Source organism: Podarcis melisellensis (assembly GCF_964234715.1).
Source record: "Podarcis melisellensis genome assembly, chromosome: 9".
NCBI lineage: Eukaryota > Metazoa > Chordata > Lepidosauria > Squamata > Lacertidae > Podarcis > Podarcis melisellensis.
Window position 1 is genome coordinate 27,955,207 of NC_138541.1, and position 16,533 is coordinate 27,971,739.

At 41.4% G+C, this 16,533-nt stretch overlaps 1 protein-coding gene across 10 annotated transcripts in view; it reads right to left on the bottom strand.

Moving 5' to 3' along the window:
- The window catches only part of PDE5A (phosphodiesterase 5A), an 86,358-nt gene that overhangs the window by 23,074 nt on the left and 46,751 nt on the right, over window positions 1–16,533 (bottom strand). For all 10 annotated transcript variants that reach the window (XM_081924918.1, XM_081924915.1, XM_081924913.1 and 7 more), the window contains exons 5-10: window positions 13,924–14,013; window positions 12,050–12,187; window positions 11,112–11,179; window positions 8,116–8,224; window positions 6,070–6,154; window positions 2,387–2,562 (exon numbers count right to left, since the gene is read on the bottom strand). In XM_081924918.1, coding sequence (XP_081781044.1) covers window positions 2,387–2,562; window positions 6,070–6,154; window positions 8,116–8,224; window positions 11,112–11,179; window positions 12,050–12,187; window positions 13,924–14,013 — 666 coding nt within the window. The remainder of the gene's footprint in view (window positions 1–2,386; window positions 2,563–6,069; window positions 6,155–8,115; window positions 8,225–11,111; window positions 11,180–12,049; window positions 12,188–13,923; window positions 14,014–16,533) is intronic.

Here is a 16,533-nt window from a genome sequence, read left to right on the forward strand (position 1 = left end):
CAGGATTTTAAAGCAAGTTAAAGCAGTCTGAAAATTTAAATAACGCTTCACTATTAGCAGGAATTGGGAAATGGTTGTATTTTCGGCCTCCACTAATTACGCAGCCAAATTTCCTAAATTTCTATTGCTAACTCTCAACATTGCTGGGCAGAAGAAACCTGCCTCCTGGTCTGCAGCAGAAGGATTGAACAGAGCGGCAGAGCTAATTCCGCATGTGAAACCCTACCGCTTGCACTGGGCCAGAGGGAGGCAGTTTTTCTCTCCTTTGTTTGCTGCAGCAACTCCAGGCTGGTACAGCAGAGAGAACTGGGACTCTCAGCTGGCAGTATGTGGGCTTAGGATCTACTGAATCCCTTGCCTGTTCTCCTCTTCCCCCTGTTTGGGGGGCTTATGCTACGCAGTACGCCAACTACTGCAGTAGCTGTCCCAATTACCAGTGCTTCCGGCAGATGCAGGGCAGCAGAATTGCCTGCCACCAGAGCCAAACAGAGGCTCTGCTCAACCCTAACCCTCCTCCAGGAGTGTAAATCAAGGGGTTGGGATTGCTCCCCTAGTAACTTTCATGCAGATAGCTTAGGATCCAGTGGATCCATTGCCAGTCCTACTCTTCCTCTTCATTCGGGGGCTTACGCTGGCTATCGCTGGCTACTGTATGCCTGCTACTGCAGTAGCTGCCCAAGTGCCAGTGCTTTTTGGTAGATGGCTTTCATGGTGGCAGAGATGCTCGCGGGCATATTTGGGAACACCACCAGTTAAAAAGCAAAGGAAGTTCTGGCCTCTGAGCACCAGGCAGTACTAATCCACCTGGATCCAGGATGACCAGCACAGGAGAGGAGCCACTGAATCCACTGCCAGAATCCACTGTCTTATGCTGCCCACCACTAGCTACCACAGTATGCAGCCTAGTACAGTAGCTGCCTAAGTGCCAGAATTTATGGAGAATACTTCCATGGCAGCAGAGTTGCCCACCAGCAGAGCTAGGCTGAGGAACACCTCTGCCCAATCCATATCCATTTCTAGGAGTACAGATCAGGGGGTTAGGATTCATCCCTTCTGAACTTTAACATAAATAGCTTTTGTACTTTGTTTCCTGGCACATCCATGCAGGATGGAGACTGGTATGAGCAGTTTACCAGTTCTGCCCAGCATGGAGGACTCCTGAGGGCAGCAAGGCATGGAAAAAATATATCACGTTGTTGGCCTTAAGTGAGCAAAGAACTATTTTCTTTTATAAAAGGGGGGGGGGGATTTGAAAAGCTTCCCTGCCCCTATATGAAAGACAAATAGCTTACAACATGGCTATAATTATAAACTCGACAAGGTTGTCATAATAAATCCGCTCCCCCGCCAACGGGTTTGTAACACAGGCATAAAAGAAATTCTGTTTCAGGAAAATCTTGGCAGAAGTTTTGTCAGCCTAGGAGAAAATATTTTTCATTTAATGAACAAATTCAAACTTATTATTCAGGAGTGTGAGGGAAGGAGAGAAGAACCTTAGTGTTTACTTTGGACTCACGTTTAACTCATGTGCAATTAGAATTATAACCTCAGCCTATAGCTGAGAATAATCTTTCTTTCTCCCTTAAAAGGTTATGTTACCTGGGTTCGTAATGCACAACATACATAGCTGTCCAGACTAATTTGAACGAAGCACTTTAATCAAGAGAGCGCTGCTACAAGTTAATGCAAGCAGTGCACCTAAACAAAGATTTGCATGAGAGCTTTCCCTTCAGAACTGAATTGATGGCAGAATCTGCATTTTAGAAATATTGCAGAGACTCTGTTTGCTCTGTGGATGCAAGTGGATCCAAAGTCTACAACATCTGACTTCCTAGGTTACTTTGGAAGAAGATAACTGTGAACCTGGATCTGCTACTGGGCTCTCCTTTCATACCACGGCAATTAAAACTAACAGTAACCAATTCAAAGGCTAGGACTAGATGACGTTCATATTTGATATGGTTTGATGAAGTTAGAGGAAGCCTACAGTAATCTTGCTGTTGCTCCAGCTATTGGTTTGTTTGAAGGGCTCAGCCAAAGTCATCAAAGAAAACCTCAGAGAAGAAGAAGAGGACGTCCTAGTGCCCATAGCCATGTCCTTTTTCTATGCAATATGATAAACCATCAGCGTCAGTTACCAGCGTGCAATATGTTCAGGTGAGGCTATGTTTGTGTCCACTGCTAAATTCCAGGTTAGCACTTAATATGCAATAATCTGCCACGTGTCATGCAAGCACGTGGAAATGCAGAAGCAAACAGTAAATGAAAAGGAGAGCGACCCTGTGCTGAGTACTGAGCCAAGTTTGGCTTGCCTTAAACTCGGCAAGGGAGTTTGAGTAAAGAAGCAGCTGTGAGTTACATAAAGGCTGCCTTGATTGAGCCTCACCTCTAATGTCACCATCTGCTTTGCCATAGCTCTTTCCACAGTTTCATACATCTGTGTGTTCTGGATACCCAAGCCGCAGAAGATGACAAAAGCTTCCAGAAACTGCTCGTCATTTCTGTTGAAAGCCTTTATTTTGCCTGAATTTTCTTCCATCTTATTTGCAAGTTGACAGACTCCTAGATCATTTAGAAAAAGGAAATGTTAACTAATCTTTATATATATGTGCATACTTCAATTGATAGAAAGGAAAACTAACAAGCTTTATTTATCCATAGAAGCAGAGGTCTGGCAATTTTAACTTTCTAGTCCAGTGTTTCAACATTATTATTATTACTATTATTAACCCAGAAAATATGGTTGCATCCATATAATCAGGCGACACATGAACTTTATCCACCCCCACACAGCTCCTGTTTCACAGCTCCTTTCACATGAGAAGGGAAACAAATGAGAAAGCTGCAGTTAACCACAGCCTCCCATTACATGAGGACCAGGAACTATGAGCAAGCCAGCACTCCGAAGTCAAGTTTGAAATGTTGTAAAGTTCCAAATCTTGGCTTATGGAAGCCATTAACCGTGGTTTCCGGCTTGTGCAAAAAGGGAATCTGTGATTTACTGCGGCTTCTTTTTTTGTTTCCCCACATAATGGACAAAGGGGCTGTGCGAAAGTGTCTGAAGCTAATCAATATCCTGGCTTTATGAAGCCAGATTTGATCATGTGATCTGAGCCTGTGTGTCCTACCCTTCACCCACCGGTCCTTACATATTCTGAACTCAGATGTTGCATTCCATTAATCTGCAGATTTAGATCCAGAATATTCAGTAGGTTTTTCACAGAAGTGCAGCACAGTCAACAAAACCCACTGGGGACTGAAGGAATGGATTCTGGTCTCATGGGGAACTGACACTGGTGGTAGCAAGGTGACAGGGCATGTTCTTCCTCATCCCTGGAACCACATGTATTCCTTTCTATCCTTCCCAAGTTTTCATCTCAATTTTCCTCTTAACTTCTATTATTAATAGTCCTTGAGTTTGATGTAATCCCTAAAGACAACTTGTCCTTTACAAACTAATTAGATTTTTGTAAGCATGCCAAGAGAACTGTAATGAATGTCAGGTTACCGGTACACAGACAGAGCTTGCCCTTTCTTACGAGAAAAAGGACCAGATTGTTTATCAAATTAACTACAAAGACAGCATAGGGGGTTCATGAGTCCTCAGACCACATGCTGCATTCGAGTAGGTCTCAAGGCTTTGTTTCTTAATAATGCTTCAGATATGACCCCTTTGTTTGCCCAAAGAGCAGCCTAGCTGGGAGATTCTACAAGAATCTGTGCTGATGACCGATGCAGGGAAATGTTGATCACAGCTGGGGAAGCTTTGGCCATCCAGAAGCTGTTTGACTCCAACTGCCATCAGCCCCCAGCCAATATGGTCAATGATAAGAGATTATGGGAGTTGTAGGCAAGAAACTTCTGGGTGACTGTAGGTTTTTGATCTCTGCTGTAGATTCAGCCTCACAAGGAATTCAACCATTCAAACAGCTTGCTTGCTTACACACACACACACACACACACACACACACACACACACACACCACCCTTCATCAGAGTATCACAGAAGAAAAGACCCCCCCCCCGACAACTGAATATATGTAATGAAGGCTCCAGGTGAGCCTCCCTAGAGAAAACATTTCACAAGTGGGGAGTCACTGCAGAAAAGGTCCATTCTTGTTTTGCCACTCTCCAGCCCTCTCATAGAGGAGGCACACAAACAAGGGCCTCAAATTATGATTGCAGGGTCCAGGTTCGTTCATATGGGGAGAGTTGGTCCTTGAAGTATTGCAATCCTGAGCCATTTAAGGCTTTATAGGTCAACACCCACACTTTAAATTGGGCCCTGGTTGCAGACTAGTTGGGCCAGAATTGGTGTTCTATCCTCAAACCATCTTGCACCAGTGAACAACCTGGACCCTGAACCAGCTGAAGTTCCTGAATCGTCTTCAGAGGCAGCTCCACACATAACATGTTGTAGTAATCTAGAGGTTACCAAAGCATAGACGATGAAAGGTAGGCTTTCCCTGTACAGATAAGGGTGCAGTTGAAACTGAAGGAAACTAACGTCAGGTCATTATATAATGATCCAGCACAAGTCGCTGAATAATTCCTAATTTAACTCTCCACTTTTAGGAAGCTTTTAAGAATCAAGTGTGACCCCCAACTGCCCAGATCATCACTGATAACCACACAAAACCAACTATGTCCATTTCTTGACTGTGATAACCTCATCACAGTGGTCTCTTTGTGGGGCCACGTTTGAACACAGCCCATAAGCTGCAGCTCGTATAGAATTACATTGCCAGGAGGTTGTATGGGGTGAGCACATATGACACCAATTCTGAAGAATTTGCACTGGCTGCTTATTACATGCTACCTTGCCAAATTCAATGTGTTGCTCTTGACCTATAAAGCCCTCAATGACTGAGGACCCAGATATCTGAAGGAGTGCCTCTTCATATATCACCCTGCCTGCACGCTGAGATCTGTAGGAGAGGCCCTTCTTCTTATGCAAGCTCATTATGCAGGAACTTGAGAAAGGACTGCTTATGTGGTGGCACCTTGATTGTGGAACTCTGCCTGTCACCAATATTGTCTATCTTTTGACAAGTTAGAAATATACCAGTTCCGCATGGATCTGCAAGAAGTGAAACTTGGTATACCTTTGTGTTGTCTGCTGCTGTATTTTAACAACAGGCAGGGTTACTACAGGCAACAATTACCTACTACAGGCAACAATTACAACAGGCAACAATTACCTAATTTTAATTAAGCTGTTTTTTGATGGCTGCAATTTTATTGAGAATCTTATGTTACCAGCCCTTGGGTCATGAATTTGATGAAGCGTAAGATATAAACACAATAAAATAAATAAATAAATAAAAAGCACGATATACAGTAGTAGTTTGTCTTATGCTGAAGGTAATGTAAGCTCTCGAGCAAGTGGAATTATATATCTCTGGGTTTGCTTCATTTTCCTCATGCAACATGAAGCATAAAACAGCACTTCCTTAAACACAAGATCCCTTCCCCATATGGCTCCAACCAATGACATTTAAAACTTCTGTGAGTAATGGAGTGTGAGAATTACAGTAGGAATGCTTCACTATATATTTTCAAGAAACGTTCTCTAAATAGAATGTTTTCCAAAACTTTTCCATGATGCAGTGGAAGGTCCGTCCAAATATATTAAAGGCCAAATCCCTTTTAGGAAATACTTACTGCAATTTGAAAAAGGAAGAGCTTTGCAAACAAGGCCAGAAGATACAACCCGGTGCTTTCTCGTTTTGCTATCTTACAGAAATCATGGAAACACATGCGTTGCCACAAACACTCTCATGCAAAGCATCTTATCTGGGAGTAAAGTGCATTGAATAATATAATAGAACTTATTTCCAAGAACAAGTGTTCCAGGTCAGGGTACAAATATTCTACCATGACATGCATTCATTTTATAATGTATAAGTGAATTTAGGGACAATTTAGGGGCAAAGAAGAATTTAGCATCCATCTTAGAAAGTTAACTATCATTGCCTTCCAAGAGGATATTTTATCTCCTGATGAACCACGAGTCTCACAAAACATCATGCCGAGTGGATGAAATGAAACACAAAAAATAAATTGTACCTATTACTTTATTCTTCTTTCCGTTTTTAATTGGCGTGCATAGCAAACTTTCTATATTCTGGTTTTTACTATCTGCATTTTCATTCTGTTAATAAAAGAAAGAAACCTTACTGACTTTATCAGTCGACACCAATGTTATAGATTAATCATGTAATATATAAAACTGTACAAGCACGATAATTTATGAACATGCCGAATCGTACTTCTCTCAGATTTTGGTTGGGGAAATTACAGTAGTAGCAACATTCTAAATCAACACAACTGTGAAATTTTCATTGAGATTTCCTCCATGATTTAGTACTCAAACACGTTTGCACTTTTGACAGCTGTTGTCAGGCTTTCTCTGCAGTAATAAACTGTACTTATATAATAGATACCTTTATGCCCAAATATTCACAACATTACAATTTTCAGAAGAACTGTATGAGAATACTTACCAATTTCGCAACTAACTTTAAAAACAGCAGCAGACCCTAAAATAGTCATCTCCAGAATGGTGTCCCTCAGAGGTTTTGGACTATAACATGCACTAGGCCCAGCCAGCAGAGTAAGTGGTCAGGGATGAAGGGGTATTTAATCCAAAACATCTGGAGCTGGTGGAAACCTGGCCTATAATTATCCCCTTCACAAGGTAACATACTGTTGGTTTTTTAAACAGCATAATCTACACAAATAGATTCTAAGTAGAAAATTGCTAATGCTTTTTAAAAAAATCAAAATCAAAACACAGAGCCCTAGATATTCAAATGGCTAACTGGCAAGGGTAGGGCCTCTCTCAGTATTGGGAGACCAACAGTAGTAAAGATTTGTAGAGCCCAGTAAAAGTGAAAGGGGAGGATCCAGAAAATAAACCAAAGCTAGTCTATAGTTGCCAGTGTTAATTACATCTGTCTATTCCCTACATTTATATTCTAACATTCTCATGCTATTCATGGTGATGCATGTGGTTCTTTCTACCACCATTTTATCGATGGGCTGCATTAAGTTGAGAGATAGTGATTGGTCCAAGGTCACCCAGTGACTTACAAAGGGGAGTGGGGATTTGAACCTGGGTTTCCCAGGTACTTGGGAGGCGGGTGGTGCTGTGGGTTAAACCACAGAACCTAGGACTCGAATCCCCACGACGGAGTGAGCTCCCATTGCTCAGTCCCAGCTCTTGCCCACCTAGCAGTTCGAAAGCATGTCAAAGTGCAAGTAGATAAATAGGTACCGCTATGGTGGGAAGGTAAACAGCGTTTCCGTGCGCTGCTCTGGTTTGCCAGAAGCGGCTTAGTCATGCTGCCCACATGACCCTGAAGCTGTATGCCGGCTCCTTCGGCCAGTAAAGCGAGATGAGTGCCGCAACCCCAGAGTGGGTCACGACTGGACCTAATGGTCAGGGGTCCCTTTACCTTTACCTTCCCAGGTACTGATCCCACACCCTAACCACGTTGGTTCTCTCATATCCTGACATTCCACATAAAATGTTTGAGGCAGTTTACCTGAAAACTGTTAAAATGTAACAGTAATAGGGGGGACAGCAAAAACAACAAATCCACAACACAGTACTAATCAGAGCAATGCAATAAACAATTAATTGTAAGGCAAAAACACAGAATGCCAATCTATTGAAAAACAACAATCCATTAAACAATTCAAAGGATAGCTATCAAAAAGTCTAGTCCATGATCCACCACACAGCAAATCAGTGCATAAGTGATCTGTCCTGAACTCATCAGTGAGCAGTAGTCTTTGTAACTGAAATCATATCAGAACTTTGCCTTCCTGGACCAGGTACAAAATGGTAGAAAATGGGCCAGACAGAGAGCAATTGCCATCAGGCTAGACAGGTATGGTCCCATGAAAGACGTAGACATCTGCAGAGTGGGGACTGAAGCAGGTGCTGAGGGCTAATGTGATTATGCCTCTTGAAACTATTCAAGGCCTTTTAATGCAAGAATGACCCTAGAGGGGCATCGCACAAGATCTCCCGTAATTGAACTGCATGCACAAAAAGCCCTGCATTTTCCATTGGTAAGGTCAAAATCTAGATTTACATTTACTTACTGTCCAAGGAAATCTTTTGTCTTGGCGAATATCTGAAATGTTAAGAGGCTCCATGGTATTCTTCACGTATTGAGCATACATATAATTAATCTGGTTTGTATCATAGTTTCTGTTGGAGCAAGAAGAAACAGAGTAATTTCTCTGCACCACCCTCCTCATTGTCATTATTCAGTTATTGATCAACATCTACATAATCATCTCAAGGTGATGTACAATAAAAACAGCCAAAAAAACCACCACACCAACTGATACGTTTGAAGCAACACTAAAACAATACAAAATAGATACTCCTGGCAAAGACCCATTTATCCAGCTGGAAAAATGTGTTGGAACAAAAATGTCTTCATTTGTTTCCGCAAAGTAGCAACTGGAGCTCTCCATATATCTGCTTCTCTAAACTATTCTGGGGCTATCATTACATCCATTCAGCTATTACAACCATTCACCATTTAATTCTCTAATACGTCCCTAGACTTCCACAAGATGTCTGCCCTCAAGGTGTTTCTGGACTACAGCTTGTCATCTTTGACTACTGGCCATGCTAGTTGGGGCTGCTGGAAGCTGGAGTCAAAAACTACTTTAGGGAAGGCTGCTCTATGCTAGCAGCAATATAAAAAAGAGATTACCCATGCAGTCCATGTTTCAAAAGAAAAAGAAGAGTTGCAGCATGGACAGTGGATGGCAGGTCTTGAGCAATCAATGAGGGATGTTCAAAGGGAAACAACAGAAAGATCATGAGGTGCTACAGGTTTTTTTTAAAAAAAATAGAAAAACATCAAACATAATGTGTATCAAAGGAAAGAAAATATAAGGGAACTAATGTTGAAGAATCAAAAGCATGCAAGAAGAGAGAGGTGTTTCTAAAATCATATTTAATCATTTGCACTTGGAATTTTGGCATGTTTGTAAAACAAAAACAAATTTGCTTCACAAATAACACAGAGCAGATGGAACCCTTATGAATGTTCTCAACACTTTTGAAAGTTCATGTTAAAAGATGCTTTTCAGAGCTGAATGCACATGTCTTGCATTGCATTTGCTGTACTGTGATATAACATTTCCTTCTTCCAATCAGACACAAAATAAATCTTTCCCAAGTAGTAATTACATTATATTCCCTCCCCTCCCACTGTTGCCACGCTCTTTGCTGAAGACTCAGTCTTTTTCTGTACATACTCAGAAGACTTTTGCATTGACCCGATCACCTTCTGTTTTAAATTCATGCAATCTGAAGAGCCATGCATAATGCTGTACATTGGGGAGTGGAAAGAGCTCCATGTGCTCTAGAAGTGAAGCTTTTGGGGATCTTTTGTGGTTAAGGAGATACATTTGAAAACATGTTTACAAACAATTTCAAAACATCTCCGAACAAACTTGCCAGAGACTATGCCTTGTTCTTCAAAAGCCTGGCATTAGGGGCTGTTTTCCGCTTGGACCACCTTGTTTAGTGCAGCATCTGCAAAGACTCTGTGCCAAGATTCCTAGTTAAGAGCTCTGCATGTATTTTATTAGGCAAATGTGATGACTTGGATATTGTGCCCTTCTAGAAAGCTGTGGTCTGTAACCCTCTCTGTAAGATAAATTTCTATGTCACATACTACTCAATCTAGTTCTAATCTACAGAATTAAGTGACATGCCCATTGATTTTGAAGGAAATTGCCAAGGGAAGGATGCTTGGAATAGCAGCCCAAATCCCAGGAACATCAGCAGAATTAAATCAATTTCAGTAGTGAAAATAGGTCAACATTCTGACCACATGGGTTGGATAAAAGCTTTTAATAAAGACTGAGTTGAATTAAACTTTCAAAATGTTTGGCGTGTCTTTCCATAGGTCTGTTGTTTCTTGTATTGCAGGCATGTCCAACTCCCAAGAGACTGTGATCTACTCACAGTATAAAAAGACCGGCTGTGATCTACCCACTGTCATTGCCAGAAGCTGTTGAGCTTTTCTTAGAGGAGGGTTGAACTTTGGGGGGGGCAGTTTACAGAGGTTGTTGAGCGTTTTTGGGGGGGGGGGCAGGTTTGGCCAAAGGCCATCATTAAACTTCATGCCATGATCTATCTGGGACACCCCCATGATCTACCTGTTGTACATGCCTGTTTTATTGCTTCCAGGCTGACATTATGAGGACACTCAGTGTGTAGATTTGACCCACCTGGCCCTCAGATGTGGCACACAGACAATCCCCATTAGTCTAAGCATAGTCTGGGCACCAGCAGCATCAGCATGAGCTTTCACCAGGGCTGGATGAGTAACTTAAAGCCCTCTAGATGTTGTTGAACTCCAATTCATGTTTGCCCCAGCCAGCATGGTCAGTAGTCAGGGATGATGCGCATTGTCGTCCAACAACTTCTAGAGGGCCACAGGTTAGCCAACCCTGCTCTAAATAACTCTTTTGGGAGTGACTGCTGCAGGAAATCCCTTCTACCTGTTGTTTGCAATTCACCATCTCTGCATCTAGTTTAGCACTATATCATGCAACCAATGGTGGGAACTTGCATGGCAAATACACTGCAGCACTAAGAGGGGAAGATAAGCCAACAAAATGATGAACCATCTTCATCTTGATAGGATCCCTTCTCCTCTTGCTCACTCATGAAGGCAAGTAGCCTCTTTCACATCTCCTCTATCCCACTCTCCTCATTGTGGACTTTGTCTATGCACCCACCAGAAGTAGAATGGAGCCACTAATTTCCAACCCCTTTTGTAAAGCAACAAAGAAGCTTTTAAAAAGAAAAGTATACTGAACATGTACTGCCGTTCTGTCTGGTAAGTGCTGAATTTCTGAGCAAAGAGGAGTGCAACTCTCAGGGAATATCTTCTGCACAAGCTCCTCTGAAATTAGCGGAATGCACAAGAGGTGTATTCTTGTACATTATTTCATATCTGCGGCTTTGTGCAGATAATGTTTCTGGCAATATGAATGCAGAAAGCACTGCATTTTCTGTCTTGCCCATGTGTCTGAGGCAATGGTAATTTGAGATCCATTTTTACCTTTTGTGGGTCTCACTTGAATTTTCTAATTCCTCAGATTCCATGTGAAAGACACTGGAAAATGGATCCTAAAAATGAGAACAGTTTCAGCTTAGTTAGTATGTATAAATGGAATTATCTGTATTTCATAGCACTCAATTAAGTAATTTATTCAAGGACAGCAGCAAGTTGCAACTGTCTCATGGTACCGTGTTACTAGGCATAAGAACATAAAAGCCCAGTTGGATCAGACCAAAGGCTCATCTAGTCCAGCATTCTGTTCTCACAGTGGCCAACCAGATGTCCATGGAAAGGCAACAGGCAGATGCTTCCAGCAACTGATATTCAGAGGCATACTGTCTCAAATACTGAAGATAATATAGCCATTTTCTTATGTGACTGCCTTAAATTTCTTCATGGGTTGTAATCTGGGACCATATGCTCTTCTCTACACCCAAAGAGGATCTTCTGAGTCCCTTCTCCAGGTGTCCTCACCAGGTGAGATGAGCTAGGTGGCACCCAAAACATGGAATGCTCTCCTCAGGTGCCTGCACCCTTGATGCCATTTCAGCATTAAGCAAACACCCTTTTTATGTCCGCAGGCCTTTTAATCTGTTCCTTCTTTAAATGTGTTGTGCTGATTTTATGTTTTATCGATTTATTGTATGTGTGCTATTGTTGTTATTTTTGTTCTCAGTCACTATGAAAACATGGGAGACAGATTAAAAAAATTAAAAATGCAAGGCAGGATGTCAGTTTAGGGTGCATAACAACCACTGCACTCTGCTCTTTCAGTGGCTGCAATCCAGGGATCTAGTCCATTGTTGTTCCTTGTATGCATATGGTCATTGAACGCAATTGCAAAAGATGGGCTTCCAGTGCTGAGTGCTGGCTCTAAGGCATCTAAGGGATGCCTAAGAATCTTCTTTCCTCGAAAAGCAGTCAGGTTCTGTACTTACCGAGCTGTCTTCGTCCACTATGAAAATGGTGCACTTCTGCACCTGCATAAAGGTGATTATGGTGGCAGCTATCTTCTTCAAAATCACTTCTAAAGATTGCTGCTCTTCAAATATTAAGCTGGCAAGATCGAGGAGAACCTACAAGGGAAAAGAAAAGAAATATATATTAATGTTGGCAAATTTTTGATGGAAAGCAAGGCAGACACAAATTTAATAATTATGAAGTGAGATCCCCCCCTTTTTTAATGGAGATGAAAGTCTCAGGACCAAACAACACATGATGCCGATCATCTATTTTTATATCTTTTTAAATCAAAGAATCATAAGCATTTTTCATTCACACAAAACCCCTTATCAGGAACCTTGTTGGAAGACAATCATAGCAGAACCCAAGACATAACAGAACCACATAATTAATAATGGTGCATAACTGAGGAAATGTTTCATCCCACAAATTTCTTTTTTTTTAACCTAGATCTTTTACAGTTTTCCCTGCCTTTTCTTTTGGTGATATCCTTTGGTTAAACCGACAAATATTTAACATTTAAAAGTTTTCAAATTAGCTACTTGGCTTACCCATGCTTTCTACTTCCTGTCTACTCAAGACAGAGACATCATTCATCCATCTTCTGCAATAGAAATTTTGGGTCGGGTACATTCTTAACCCAGTGGGGACTCGCGTCTTTGGATGTTTTGGCTCATCGTGTCAACACAACCTTGATTTCTCCCACAATGCCCCACTGTAAGCTTTGCAGTGGGTGGGTGTGTATGTGGAGTGGAATTCTCAATTTGGCAAACTAGGACCCTGTTTGAAAAAAACATCAACCATGCAGTGCCGCATTATGGAGCTGGGCTGAGATGTTTACACCCCTTTTCCAAGCAATTTGAAATCCCATCCCACTGGCAAGCTTAGGAGCACTGTCTGCCTATTTTATTCATACTGATTTTTTTCCACACTGCCAGAGGTGGGCCTAGATACTTCCCTCCGTAAACAGTGGTGGAATATAAATAACCCTCCAACAAAGCACATGGCTAGAGGACACACCCTTAGAAACATACTGAGAGAGACCAACTCTGATTCACCAGATACAGTAAACACCCTATTAATACATGTGGAGGAGCCTCAGAGTCTGAGTGAGTTTACAGAAGACGCAGGATCAGGGCTTGTTAAGGCTCCAACTCACTCCAACGTCAAGAAAATTGGGGGGGGCAGATGCTCTGAATTGACCTTCCTTTCTTTTCTACTTTCCCTCCAAGCATTTGAAACCTCTCAACTCTCTATTTCTTTAGTTACATCTCACCACTGCCCATCAAGGTATTTGTATGCTAGGTACAATCTAGATGTTCATATAAGGCCTGTGGCTCAGTGCGGGGAGAACATGCTCTGCATGCACAAAATCCCAGGTTCAATCCTAATGTCTCCAGCTATCTGAAGTAGCAGGGAGCCAGTTTGGTAGAGTGGTCAGTGTCAGAAAAGGACCTGGGGATCAAATCCCCATGAAGCCATGAAGTTCACCTTAGGCCAGTCACCACCTTTCAGCCCAACCTAACACACGGGGTTGTTGTGGGGATTGAATGGGGAGCTGGAGACCCATGTATGCCACCTTGTGCTCTATGGAAGAAAAGATGGGATATAAAGCAAATAGAGGCCTTGGAAAGCCCAAGAGTATGCGAGCCAAATCAAGGCCACATGGACAGGCTCCCACACTGATTCTGCCCACAACTCCAAGCCATACATTATGCAAGAGATGATAGATGATAGATAGATGATAGATATAGATAGATGATAGATGATAGATGATAGATAGATAGATAGATAGATAGATAGATAGATAGATAGATAGATGGATGGGATAGTGACTTTTTAGGCTCACCTGGTTGCGTCTGTTTTCCAGCAGGGATGTCTCATACAGCTGAGCATTGTGAAGAACAATTCCACAAAAAGCCAGGTATGCAGCAAAATCCTAAAAACCAGGTAATACTAAGTTAATTGAATTGGCAGACTGAGTATTGAGATGGCTGGGAGATAGTCAACTAATCACTGTAAAAGTACAATACAGTACAGATAAGGACCAGATTTGGCTAAATCCTACTAACACAAAAGCAGAGAGGGGAGGTTTCAAATTGGACAGAAAATTGTCTCGCTTGCTCTAGGTGCTTTCCTCTCTATTGGTTTATATTGACTCTTAACATTTGCATAAAACACATTGGCAATCCTAACCAGTGTGAGATTACTTCTCTGCTCTTTGCCATTTGTCTTCAGTATCTGCCAACAAGCCCAAAGAAGGGACAACATGTACAGGCCTATATATCAGATTCCCCAAACAGTTATTTACATTTTGAAATGCTCTTGTGTTTTCTTGTTACTAACAGCACGTCAATTACTTGGATATGGCATGAAGAGTTGTTATTTTCTGTTCCCAAGAAACCTGCTTTAGTAGCAATGAGTGTTGTTTATATACTGTCCGAAAATACCCAATTCTACCTGTGACCATATCCCCAGTGGTAAAGATTTGTGGTCATTTCTTGCAAACACAAACCAGAGTTGGACAATGGAATGTCTTATTTGCAATATTAAGTGCACAATGTCTTACAGAGACCCTCATCAACATGGTCCAAAGCAAATAAAATAAAGAGTCTCCTTCCCTGAGCAATAATAAAAACAATCTACAGATGCTATCAAAGAGTGTCTCAGATTTTTTGACAATTATACATAAAATTGTTCTGCTAGTCAGCAGTTGCCAGGAGTTCTGCATTTGTTTTGGAAACATGTGTCTCGCTTCTAACCACAGCTTACTTAAGAAGTATCAGTGACATCAAGGTATTTATTCATGAATAAGTGCATTCTTGAGCACAACCCATGCAATATTTATCTCTATTTTCTCATGATGAAAGTATTCCATAATAAGTAGTTCTGGGGAACCACACACACCAAAAGTTACGTCAGCCTTAAATACTGAACACATGGTATAGCCACCTATCATACAATAAATTATGTGTTTTAAAAGTAGGAATCAAATTTTGCTTACATAGCAAACCTGTGAGCCATTTTTGCTTAGGAAATATATTACTTCTGATGTCCTGCAGATGCTCATCACACATTCCATTTAGACAGGATGAATGAATTCTTATCCTGCTATTGCCAATGTTTGTCAGCTAGTAGCATAGAGCAACTTTTCCCAAACTGGTCCTCTCTCAATATTATGGACTACAACTTCCAACAGCTCCAGCCAGCACTTGGGATGATGGAAGTTCTAGTCCAACTGCATCTGGGGGAGTTGGATTGGGGAAGTATTGGAGGATTTAACAGTGAATGGATATAATGATAGTACAATCATAGTTCATCATAGAAACTGCCCTGAGATTTACAAATGAATACAAATTCAATAAATAAGAAGAATAAGAAGCTCATAAATGAGTGATTTCTATTAAGAACATAAAAAGAGCCCTGATGGATTAGAGCAGGGGTTGTCAACCTGGTCCCTAGTGCTCACTAGTGGGCATTTCAGGATTCTAGATGGGTGGTATGGGGTTCTACGGAACAAGGAAATTTTACCATCAAGAAGGATGCATTAGGTAGGTATAAAAAAGTTGACTACCCCTGGATTAGACGAAGGCCTATCTAGCTTAGCATCTTGTTTCCTCACACTGACCAACCAACCAGATGCTTCTGGGAAGCCCACAAGCAGGACATGAGAGCAATAGCATAACAGGAAACAGCCATTTTGGGGGGAGTTCTGTTCCTTGCCCCATGCACATCAGTGGAGTGGACATAATTTGCTCTGTTATGCCCCCATTCAGCTCTCTTCCCGGTCCAAAAGGACCTACGTGGCGGCGGTCGCGCATCAATTGGACATGTGCAAAATGGTCGCCGCCTGTACTCCTGCTGTTGTTTCCAAGCAATGGGTTTTCAGAGGCATGCTGCCTCTGATCCAGGATGTATAATAAAGCTACTGACAGCCTTTATCCTTCATGAATTTGTCTTATCCCCCTTTAACATTCTCTGGGCTGACGGCCATCACTACATTTTGGGGAAGCGTATTCTAGAGTTTTAACTATGCAACATGTGAAGAAACACTGACTTTTGTCTTCATTGGATGAATCCCAATACTCTGAGGCTCTAGTACAATGTTCAAGCAGACTAAACAATCCAGAATAAACTCATGTAAACAGAGAGGAAATTAAATTATCTGTGTATACCAACAACTTCTATGAGTCTATATTTGAATGAAATTGCTGAATTTCTAAGCTCTGTTACACAGAATGCTTATTTATTTTGTTTTAATGTATAGACCACTCACATTAGAATATATATGAGTGGTGTACTTCTTTTGAATATAATTTCCAAATGTCTGAATGCTTCCGAACTGCATTAATTTACTCCCACACTGTTGTCAGTAGAAAAGTGGTTTACTTTTGTGCTGTTCACATGGCCATTGAAAGAAATATTAATTAGTTCATGTTACTCTATTTATTTATTGTTT